The 11,964-nt window shown below is 42.0% G+C and overlaps 1 protein-coding gene across 1 annotated transcript; it reads right to left on the reverse strand.

The window, feature by feature from the left end:
- Positions 1–10,819: 10,819 nt before the first annotated feature.
- On the reverse strand, positions 10,820–11,755 carry LOC143767846 (olfactory receptor 5G9-like). Its single transcript, XM_077256368.1, has one exon. It carries the CDS (start codon positions 11,753–11,755, stop codon positions 10,820–10,822), a length of 936 nt encoding a protein of 311 aa, XP_077112483.1.
- Positions 11,756–11,964: the final 209 nt, after the last annotated feature.

An 11,964-nucleotide genomic window follows, 5' to 3' on the forward strand; every position in this document is an offset into this window, starting at 1 on the left:
ATCAGAAGGTGAGTATGTACTGTTTTTTTTTACATTTACAATGGTAACCAGGGTAAACATCGGGTTACTAAGCGCGCGGCCCTGCGCTTAGCAACCCGATGTTTACCCTGATTACCCGGGGACTTCGGCATCGTTGGTCGCTGGAGAGCTGTCTGTGTGACAGCTCTCCAGCAACCACACAGCGACGCTGCAGCGATCGGCATCGTTGTCGATATCGCTGCAGCGTCGCTTAATGTGACAGTACCTTTAGTTATCCGGAGTCAGTCTGGTGGAGGTGTGAATTGCATCCATGTAGTGACTCATAAATCCAGGTGTTAAATTGAGTCCTAGTGTCAACGAATTTAACATATTCATTAGTTTGTATTCCCAAATTTTTATTTCCCTGTGGTCGTTAAAATTACCTTTCAGTATTAAGTCTTTTAAGTCTGTCATACTGTGTCAAGGTCCAGAGAAATATTTTCCCACAGGTGCGTCCATTCCATTCCTGATTGTGTGTCTGTGTAGAGTCATCCTAGTTTGTAGTCTTTGCATAGTTTCCCCAATATAGATACTTCCAGGGCACCTCGTACATTGTATCATGTACACCACGTTGGAGGATGTACAAGAAAAGGAACCCATGACCTTATAGTCCTGATTTGTGTTTGGTACACGGACTATATCTGTTGGTAATATGTGGGTACACGTTTTGCATTTTTTATTGTTACAGGGGAATGTGCCAGTCACTGATGGTGATGAGAGGACACTTCTGACACAGAGATTCCTTAAGTTAGGGGGCTGTTTGTAGGAGAGAAGTGGTAGTTCTGGGAATATGTCTTTCAATTTGTGATCTCTATGGAATATGGGTTGGAGATCAGCACCAATTTTCCTTAGGATGCTCATGTGGGGGTTGTATGTGACCACAAGAGGTACCCTGTTGTTATCCTCTCTGTTTGTAATTCAGGAGGCGGTTTCTTGGGATTTTTGTAGCCCTGTGGATCTGCTCATCTATTACCAGTGGATGGTATCCTTGTTGTAGGAATATATTCCTCAGTGATCGCAGCTGTAGTCCCTGTCTTTGCTGTCTGAACAGATCCGAATATATCTCAGAGCTTGACTGTAGATGATGGATTTTTTTGTGTGTCTTGGATGAAAGCTGTTCCATCTAAGATAAGCCGGACGTCCGGTGGGCTTGTGGTAAATGGATGTCTGTATGGCATTGTCCTTGATGTGTATGGTCATGTCCAGAAAATGTATTTGGGTCTTTGAAACGTTGAGGGTGAGCTTGATGGTTGGGTGGAACTTGCTGAAGTTATTGTGGAAGGTGAGTAGATCATCTTTTGAGCCTGTCCAAATTATTAGCAGATCATCAATGTAGTGGAAGTATGCAAAAGGTCTAGTTTCGCCATAAATAAATTAGCATATTGTGGGGACATTTTGCTTCCCATGGCACTGCCCATACACTGTTGGTATAAATTGTTCCCAAAAGAAAAATAATTGTGATGGAGCACAAACCTGATAAATTGCAGTGTTGGTTCTGTGGCTAGATTGTTCTTTTGAAGGAAATATTTACAAGCTGCAATTCCATCCTCATGAGGAATGTTGGAATAGAGAGACTCTACATCCATGGTAGCTAGTAGCGTGTTCTCTGGAAGTGGGCCCAGCGCTGACAATTTGCAAAGAATATCTGTGGTGTCCTGATATAGCTGGGTGTGCGCCTCACCAAGGGTTTCAGAATGTTTTCCACCCAACCTGAGATATTCTCAGTTAAAGTCCCAATACCAGAGATGATAGGCCTCCCAGGATTACCTTCTTTATGTAGTTTAGGCAACATGTAGAAGGTACCTGTTCGGGGATTGTCTGGTGTTAGTTCCAGCAGTGAGGATGAAGTGGAATCAAATCTATTGATGATATGTGTTAGTTCCTCTGTGTATTTTTTGGTCGGATCTCCCTGAAGTGGAGTGTAGTATTTTATATCCAAGAGTTGTCTGTTTGCTTCCTGGATGTAATCTGTCGTGTTCATGATGACTTCAGCTCCTTCTTTGTCTGCTGGTTTGATGATGATATTGTTATTGTCTCTTAAGGATTGTATGGCTTTTCTTTCCTCCATAGTGATATTTTGTGGCACTTTATGGTGTCTGTCCAAAATGTCAGATTTAACTTTTTTACGGAAACAGTCAATGTAGTGATCCAGCGTTTGGTTGTGCCCAGGGTGGGGGGTTCCAGTTTGTCCTCTTTTTTTTTTTTGCTGTGCCGGTCACATTGTCTTGTGATGTGATATCTGCATGGTTATGAAAGAATTCTTTGAGTCGCAATCTGCGGAAGAATTCCTCGATATCACTACAAAACTGAGCCCTATCAAGCTGTTTTGTAGGACAGAATGTTAGTCCCTTTGACAGAACATGCATTTCTCCTGTGCTTGGTTCATATTGTGAGAGGTTTACAACAGAGGACGATGTATTAAAATGATTCTGTAAATTGGACTTACCTTCAGCTACATTGAGACCTGCTTTCTTCCTGAGTCTGTCCAGTTTCTTTTTCTTATTGATAATGAGGTGATGTTGTGAACTGTTGTATAAATCCTGCAATGTCTCTTTGATTAGACAAGAACCCGGTCCTTGCAGTTGGTCCTGTAGGTAATTTATCTCTTTATGGATGGTGGTAGAAAAATCCAATAAGATGATTCCGCAGTCTCTCAGATGATCTGTAGCAAAGTTTCTGTGAAAAATGGGTATTGTAGGTATACTTTGTTGGATTCCTTATCATGAGGCCTTTAGGGATTAGGCTTTCCTTCTTGCATCTGGATAGAAAGAAAATGTCGCTGTTGATTTGTGCCAGTTTCCTCAGAAGGTTTTTCAAATCCATCTGTGATCGGTACATTGGGGTATCTTCCATTATTATGATGTACAATAACAAATTGTATTGTGGTACCGTGTTAGCCAGAAAAATCCATGTGAATACTTTTCTGCCCAATGATGACAGAAGTATTCTAGGAGTGATACCTTTATTGGCTAACCAGAAAATAATATGTTTGCAAGCTCTTGTGATAATGCAATTGTGGCGCAGAATGTACAGTAACACCTCAACCAGGGTCAGACTGAGATGCTAAATGCCCACCAGTAACCAATTACAGGGCCCCACTTTTCTGCTATATGCAGATGTGACACAAATGCATATAACAAAGAACTGGGTAGATTGGTAAATGAATAAGATACTGCTTCTGTCTGTACATAGTGATTTAGTATATTGTGCCAAGTACTGCTCACATAAGAGGGTGATGGCCCACTCTTGTACAGCAGCCCACTGAAGGATTCTCCCTTTCTCCTGTGGGCTAGTCCGAACCTGACCTCAACTATGGATAATGGGATTTAAAAAAGCTAGAGAAAGGGAAGAGGGAATAAAGTAGTGGGGAGTAGAGGGCTCTTAAGGTACCTTCACACGAAACGACTTTACAACGAGAACGACAACGATCCGTGATGTTGCAGCGTCCTGGATAGCGATATCGTTGTGTTTGACACGCAGCAGCGATCTGGATACTGCTGTGATATCGCTGGTCGTTGAATAAAGTTCAGAACTTCATTTGGTCGTCAGACTGGCGTGTGTCGTCAGGTTTGACACCAAAAGCAACGATACCAGCGATGTTTTACGCTGGTAACCAGGGTAAATATTGGGTTACTAAGCGCAGGGCCGCGCTTAGTAACCCGATGTTTACCCTGGTTACCAGCGTAAAAGTAAAAAAAACAAACAGTACATACTCACCTGTGCGTCCCCTGCCGTCCACTTCCTGCTCTGACTGAGCGCCGGCCCTAAAGTGAAAGTAAAAGCACAGCGGTGACGTCACCGCTCTGCTGTTAGGGCCGGCGCTCACACAGTACAGGAAGCGGACGCCGGGGGATGCGCAGGTGAGTATGTACTGTTTGTTATTTTTACTTTTACGCTGGTAACCAGGGTAAACATCGGGTTACTAAGCGCGGCCCTGCGCTTAGCAACCCGATGTTTACCCTGGTTACCTGGGGACCTCGACATCGTTGGTCGCTGGAGAGTGGTCTGTGTGACAGCTCTCCAGCGACCAAACAGCGACGCTGCAGCGATCGGCATCGTTGTCTATATCGCTGCAGCGTCGCTTAGTGTGACGGTACCTTTAGTTGAGTGAAATTGGAGAAGAGTTTGAGATTTTGACTATTAAGGCTACTAAACAAATAACATAGAGGAGAACCTCTGTCGAAGCCTATGGATTGCCTAAGCCTATTAGAGTATGGTAAGTAGAGAGTGACTAGATAGAGGACTAGTGGTGCAAGATCAATTAGATAGTTTAGTTTCAAACCAAAAAAAAATTGGGTACTCCTAAAACTTAAAATCTATAAACTTTTTTTTATACTTACATTATTAATTCTTGTAATTTTTTACACACTACCAGAAGCATCTGCAACAGGCCGCTGAATTACTTTTAGGGTGCGAACCAACCTAGCTTTTTTGTCTTGTCTTTTTTGGTAAAGGAAAATTTAAATTTTTTCATATTTGCATAGCAGTCCAATTTAGCTACCATACTACTGGCTTTTGCCACATGTTCTTTTCCATGCATGTACCTACCTGGTAATGTACATTTAAAAAGGTTACAACATTTTTGTGACGAAGGGAGAATTTAAATGAAAAAACTTATATAAATTACAAAAAGTTGAATGTTTTACATACAGGTGCATCTCACAAAATTAGAATATCACCAAAAAGTTAAATTATTTCAGTTCTTCAATACAAATAGTGAAACTCATATATTATATAGAGGCATTACAGAGTTATGTATTTCAAGAGTTGATTTCAGTTAATATTGATAATTATGGCTTACAGCCAATGAAAACCCAAAAGTCATTATCTCAGTAAATCAGAATAATGAACAGGAATAATCTGAAAGGCTTCCTAAGCGTTTAAAAAGGACCTTTAGTCTGTTTTAATAGGATCCACAATCATGGGGAAGACTGCTGACTTGACAGATGTCCAGAAGGCAGTCATTGACACAGTCCTCATGGAAAGAAAATTTTGCATTTCATTTGGAAATCAAAGTCCCAGAGTCTAAAGGAAGAGTGTAGAGGCCACAATCCAAGCTGCTGGAGGTCTAGTGTGAAGTTTCCACAATCAGTGATGGTTTGGGGAGCCATGTCACCTGCTGGTGTAGGTCCACTGTGATTTATCAAGACCACAGTCAGTGCAGCTATCTACCAGGAAATTTTAGAGCACTTTATGCTTCCTTTTGCCGACAAGCTTTTTGGAGATTGAAATTTAATTCTGCCGCAGAACTAGCCACCTGTCCACACTGCCAAAAGTAGCAATACCTGGTTTAAAAACAACAGTATCACTGAGCTTGATTGGCAGCAAACTCGCCTGACCTTAAAGGGAACCTGTCACCCCCAAATTTGTAGATGAGCTAAGCCCACCGGCATCAGGGGCTTATCTACACCATTCTGTAATGCTGTAGATAAGCCCCCAATGTAACCTGAAAGATGAGAAAAAGAGGTTAGATTATACTCATGCGGGCGGTCCGATCCGATGGGCATCGCGGTCCAGGGTGGGGCCTCCCATCTTCATAGGATGACGTCCTCTCCTTGTCTTCACATTGCGGCTCTGGCGCAGGCGTACTTTGTCTGCCCTGTTGAGGGCAGAGCAAAGTACTGCAGTGCCCAGGTGCCAGGGCTCTCTGACCTTTCCTGGCGCCATGTATCTTGCCTTAGCTCCTGAATCCATCCCCAATCTGTTCCCTTCACCCACCCATGGAAGAGGGGAATAGTAATGTACATTAATACACCAACCAGACTAACAAGTTAATACAAACCGGGTTAAAGGAAAATACCAATCATGCAAATATAAGCAACAGAGGGAAACACAAGGGAATGGAGGATGGGGTTACACCAAGGTAGGAGAAGAAAGGGAATTATCACACATTCAAAACCTAGCAACAGTCACAGATAGATCCAACAAACGCCTTCTCTGGCAACAACCACCAACAGCCTCCAGTCATGCAGCATAAGCTAACTCTGAAAATGAGTGCTAGCCAGGGCCCAGTTTATATAGGAGATGGGAGTGGCTAACAGTGAACAGCTGAGCCTTAAGCAGGAAAGCTTCCAGAAGCTCTCAACAGAGTCGATTAACCCCAGCACTGCTAAAAGAAGTCTACCCCATTTAGTGGGAAGTGTTTCTAATCAGTGCAGTAGTAGGAGAAATCAGACGCTGTGGTTTTCTGGCTCCTCTCTGTGGTAAACCTGTGACATAATCATTTTCAGAATAACAAACGTGTTGCAGACCCCCTAAAAAGGATATTTTTTCACTCCAAGTTGGGAAGCCTTATTAAAAAAAATAATGAATACAGCTATTATAATCCAAAATTTGCAAATATGTTATTACTTGTTTTATTTGAGCTATATTCCAGCTTTATAAAATCATGTTTTGTTTTTGTAAAAGAAACCAAGGCTAAATCTGCAGATATTCTTTGAATGTTCTGTAAGATGTTGTTTTAAAGATCAGATGCAGTCACAGAAATCAGGCATCTGTAGGTCTCTTGTGCAAGAATTACTCTTGAGAGCTATATGCCAATTGCCTCTTCAGAGAAAAAGAGGACTTGAACTCTATAGCGCCACTTATTGGAAGTAGCGATCCTACAAGTCACAATCAACCTTTTAACGAGTCTTGCAATATGACTTAGAATAAGAGCCAAATCAGTATCTCAATTCACAGACACAGTGTTTTGGACTGTTGGCCCTCATCAGTGCAAAGCATGAGAACTGATTTGGCTAGGTGAGAGGCTCTGGACTGAGGTCTAAGAGGTAAGGTTTCTCCTTGTGGAGAGTGACATACCTGCTCTGGCTTGTCAAGGTAAGGAGGGTTATTCTCCGTGCAATGCTCCTCTCGGAAATGTAATATGCAAATTTCATCTTCAGACAAATAGAGGACTTGAACTCTATAGCGCCACCTATTGGAAGTAGCGATCCTACAAGTCACAATCATCCCTTGAGAGCTAATAATTGTTTATGTTCCACTTGTTTTTGAGCTGGCATAGAAACTTTATGGCAGAATCTTGATTTAAATACTGCATCATTCTGCAAGAGGGAAGCTCTCTCATTCATAATCATTAGGGTTTATACCTTTTATATCCTACCTTTATTTGTCTCTTTTAATTGTTACATAGACTCTAAATACATTTTCCTTTCATTCAAATCACCTGTGAAGATGGATACCTTTGCTTGGAATATAGATTGTCACGCTCACGCCCTGACTGGTGGGCATGAGCTCGGGGGGTTTATGGCCCCACTGTGCCACAAACCAGACTTCCCTGGAAGAGGCGTGACTATGACAGCTGCCTTGGTCTTCACTGGAGCTTCTGATGGTGAGGTCAGGCTTCTGCAGCAGGCAGCTGCCAGGTGCTACTCCAGGGTGGTGTCTGGCTGTGGCTGCTGATCCCACTTGGAGAACAGGAACACTAGGACAGGTGCGGGAATCAGGCAGGACTGGCAGAAGAGCATGGTTGAAACTCAGAAGAGCATGGCTGAGACACAGGGCTGGCAGAGACACAGGGCTGGCAGGTATGGCAGAGACACAGGGCTGGCAGGTATGGCAGAGACACAGGGCTGGCAGGTACGGCAGAGACACAGGGCTGGCAGGTATGGCAGAGACACAGGGCTGGCAGGTATGGCAGAGACACAGGGCTGGCAGGTATGGCAGAGACACAGGGCTGGCAGGTACGGAAGAGACACAGGGCTGGCAGGCACGGCAGAGACACAGGGCTGGCAGGTACGGCAGAGACACAGGGCTGGCAGGTATGGCAGAGACACAGGGCTGGCAGAAACAGCAGAGACACAGGGCTGGTTGGTGTGGTGTATGAAGGAACAGGTAGGGACCTGTTCACACAAGAGGTGCAGGTACAGGTATGTAGTATGAAGGAACAGGTAGGGTTCTGTTCACACAGGAGGTGCAGGTACGGAAGCAAGCCAGAAGAAAAGGAGAATGAAGGAACAGGTTGGGACCTGTTTACACAGAAAAAGAACCGCAAGGCTGCGGATAGGAGCGGTAGAGAAGCAAGAGATAGCCCAGCAACAAAAGCTAAGCAGAGCGGAACTGCAAGGAATGCAGAGAGGAGCTGCAGCAAGAGATTACTGCAGCAGCAGAAGCTAAGCAGAGCGGAACCACAAGGAATGCGGAGGAGAACTGCAGCAAGAGATTTCTGCAGCAGCAGGAGCGGAGCAGAGTAGAACGGCGCAGAACCGCAGGAGTGCGGAGCAGAGGCAAAGCCGCAGAGAGACAAGGGTAGAACCACAAAGTGCAGAGCCAAGAGCAGAGTGAAGGTGGAGCTCCCCCAGACGCAGGGCCGCGGGGTTACTCGGTACCGGGCCTCTCTGTCTCAGTTCTGGGGTTGTCATGGTGGCTAGACCTGGTCCGTGACCCTGCTAAGGGGCGTCCAGTGAAAGGTGTAGGTGGTGGTGCGTGGTGCAGGTCGCGATGAATAACAAGGACACAGGGTTGCAGTCTCTTTACCTCTTTACTGAAGGCTTCAAGGTCCTCAATCCAGAGTACGGTTAACAGGGCTGTCTGAGACCGGCCGGTCCGATGGCACCTCCTGAGTTCCCTTTGCAGGTGGAAATCTGTGCCTACCTTCTAGCGCCTGTGTGTTGTAGTACTTCCTTGCTGAGCACCACGGGATAGTCCTCACAACTATCACAAGCCGCGACGTCATCTAAGGTGTTTCAAGCGCTCATTCCTAGGAACAGAAGCTGCCGGTTACATCGGTAAGGTCCAGGCTGCATCGGAGAGGTGAGTATATCAATATTTTTTATTTTTATTCTTTATTTTACACATTAATATCGATCCCGATACCGATTCCCGATATCACAAAAGTATCGGATCTCGGTATCTGAATTCCGATACCGCAAATATCGGCCGATACCCGATACTTTCGGTATCGGAATGCTCAACACTAGTTACCACTGGTTGCCATTTCTTTCCTTTAGACAAATGAATGCTACTTTGTCACTTCTAAGTTTGTGTTTGGATTAAAGAGCTAAAAACAGTGCAATACAATCCTTGGAGCTTACATATATTGACATGATAATTAATAGAATCAAAACTTGAAAATGCATCACATACAATGACCAGAAGAATGGAAACCTGCAAAATGATTCAAATCATAAATCAGAGAAATGAAGACTTATTACATTATGTAGAGAATAGAGATGTCATTTTTAATGGCTTTTTTTTGTATTGTTGTTTTTTTCTCCTCTCATTTCAAAAGATAAATAAAGGAATTTACAAATTGTTGTGAAATCTAATGCTTTTTATAACAGCAGCTACAAGAATCCAGCATAAGACCAATAGTGAAATAATAAAATACTCTTTATTGAAAATAAAGTGGACAAGACATATTCATTAAAAACAGATATGACAAGATACAATAAACGAAGGTGGAGGAATAAAGTGCAAAAATTATTATGTAAATATATAATAAAGAATGAACCTGAGACCGAACACAAAATAATTAGATATAAAATCCTATAGACCTAGTAAATGATCATAAAGTGTTTGGTATATCTATGAATATAATAGTAAAAAAAAGTGCAGAGTGCAAGAATATGAATATACAAATACAACAAATAAATTGCCAGAACATATTAAAAAAAATGCAGTTCTTAATTCATAATAGACTAAATATTATATAGTTCAATTCTTAGTGAATAATGGAATACCAAGAATAAACGACTCAAAAGTAGGAGATTTAGAAATAAAGGATCACATCAATGTAAATATAATAAAAGAACTCCAAACCCATAATATCGAAGTTCACTGCTCGTCCTCCACGTCACCCTCCAAGGCACGTTTCGCACTGATCTCAGGAGTAAGTTTATTTCAAGACTTTTGGTCATTAAATAAATAAAATGCATAACAATTTATAAACAATTTAACACCACATTATTATTCCAAAGGTCAATCTAAATTTTTTTGCAATATATTTAAAGTTAAAGCTTTTACTTTAGGAATATGTAAATGGCATATGAAGGTATGCAGTAGGAGTATACCCAGAAATACAAAATCAGAATGCCCCCCATTTTCTACATAATTATATCCACCATTTTAATTTTGGGACCAAAGTCCCGTGTAAAAGTTATTTCAGAATAAATCTGTGCAATAGAACGTCGGTTTTATATAAAATTATGGATTGCTTCAATGGAAGCTGTATACTTCTGTATGCAGTATGCTTTCTATTGTAGCAGCTGCAGACAGCAGCTACGACAGAAGGTATCACTTTAGTAACAGACCCTTTCTCAGTATCAGCCTTATGGCAGTCATAATAAAGGGAGTATGTCAGCATCCAAATGCTATGTAATCTAAGAGCAGCATGATATAGGGGCAAAGTCCCTGATTCCAGCAATGTGTCACTTACTAAGCTGTGTTTTGCTGCTTCAATAAAATCAGTGTTTTATCAGCAGGAGATTATCACTAGAGGACTAGTTGTCTAGTGCCTCCCAGTCCAACACCACTACTGATTGTCAGTGTGTACAATGTACACTGAAATCTGCCAATCAGTGATGTGGGTGGGGTTATATACAGCTCAGCATTTGAGCTCTGCTAGATCTGCAGTAGAGAAAGCTATGATTCTAACACAACTGGTGCACCCAGTAAACTAAGTGATACATAATTGGAATCAGGGTCTTTGTTCCTATATCATGCTGTACTATTGTATCTATCCTATCCCCCTATTTCTCCTTTCCCTTTTTCCATTGCTTTACTCAAATTAGTACAATTCTTCTTGTTATATGTTTGCTAATTCTTAACTTGAGATTGATATTAATCCTATTCTGTGTTGCCTTTAGCTGGGTAACTTTAGTTTATGGTAAATTTTGAGCAGGGCCCTCTTTACGTCATTATTTCGTAGACTGTATATAAAAGGGTTTAACAAGGGAGCAATAACTGTGTACATAACAGCAACCAAGCGGTCCTGGCTTGGGGAACTGGACTCAGGTTTTAAATACATGAACATAACAGACCCATAAAATATTGTAACAACTGTGAAATGGGATGAACAAGTAGAAAAAGCCTTCCTTCTTCCAGGGGTGGAATAGAGACTTATGATGGCTGCTATGATATAGCTGTAGGATATTACTATGAATATAAATGAAACGACCACCACACAAACACTAGTTACAAATATAACAATCTGATTCATCCTGGTGTCGGCACAGGCCAGTTGAAGTATGGGCGGAATATCACAGAAAATATGGTTTATCCTATTAGACCCACAGAACGGTAACGTAAAGGTGATGACTGTGTGTATAAGAGAGTTCGTTGACCCAACAAGGTAGGATCCAACTATCAGCAGAATATTAACTGTCTGCCTCATAATGACGCTATACAAGAGCGGATGACATATGGCAACATATCGATCATAAGCCATGGCCGCTAACACGTAGCATTCAGTCCCACCACAAAGACCAAAAGTGTAGACTTGTACCATGCAGCCATGGAAGGAGATGGTTTTCTGTTTAGCCAATGAGTTGGCCAACATTTTCGGAATATTGATAGAGATGTAGCATATCTCAAGAAATGAAAAGTGTCCAAGAAAAAAATACATAGGCGTATGAAGGTTTAAACTCAGCATGTAAGCACAAATTATAGACAGGTTTCCAAGTACGGTAATGATATAGATGATTAAAAACACTATGAAAATTAAAATCTGGAACTCGGGAACGTCGGAAAGGCTGGTGAGAATGAATTCTGATACTCTTGTAAAATTTCTACTATCCATTTACAGTTTTACAAATATATTTTCTATTATGATCTGTGAATAAAAAATATTATGTTCCTTTAAACAGCTATTATAAAAAAAAAATGGGGAAGGTGGCCACCAAGTATTGGGTACCTTTGGTCCCGATGTCAGATACATGGTAAGGCAGTCAGCTGGCTCAGTGATGGAGGGAGTATGTATTAGAAGGAAGAATTGGTACTGAAAGGGGA

This window comes from Ranitomeya variabilis, chromosome 4 (genome assembly GCF_051348905.1).
Source record: "Ranitomeya variabilis isolate aRanVar5 chromosome 4, aRanVar5.hap1, whole genome shotgun sequence".
In the NCBI taxonomy this organism is placed as follows: Eukaryota; Metazoa; Chordata; class Amphibia; order Anura; family Dendrobatidae; genus Ranitomeya; species Ranitomeya variabilis.

Bases quoted from the DNA above. Each gene is read 5' to 3' on its own strand.
- LOC143767846 (XM_077256368.1), bottom strand. From the start codon at position 11,755: ATGGATAGTAGAAATTTTACAAGAGTATCAGAATTCATTCTCACCAGC.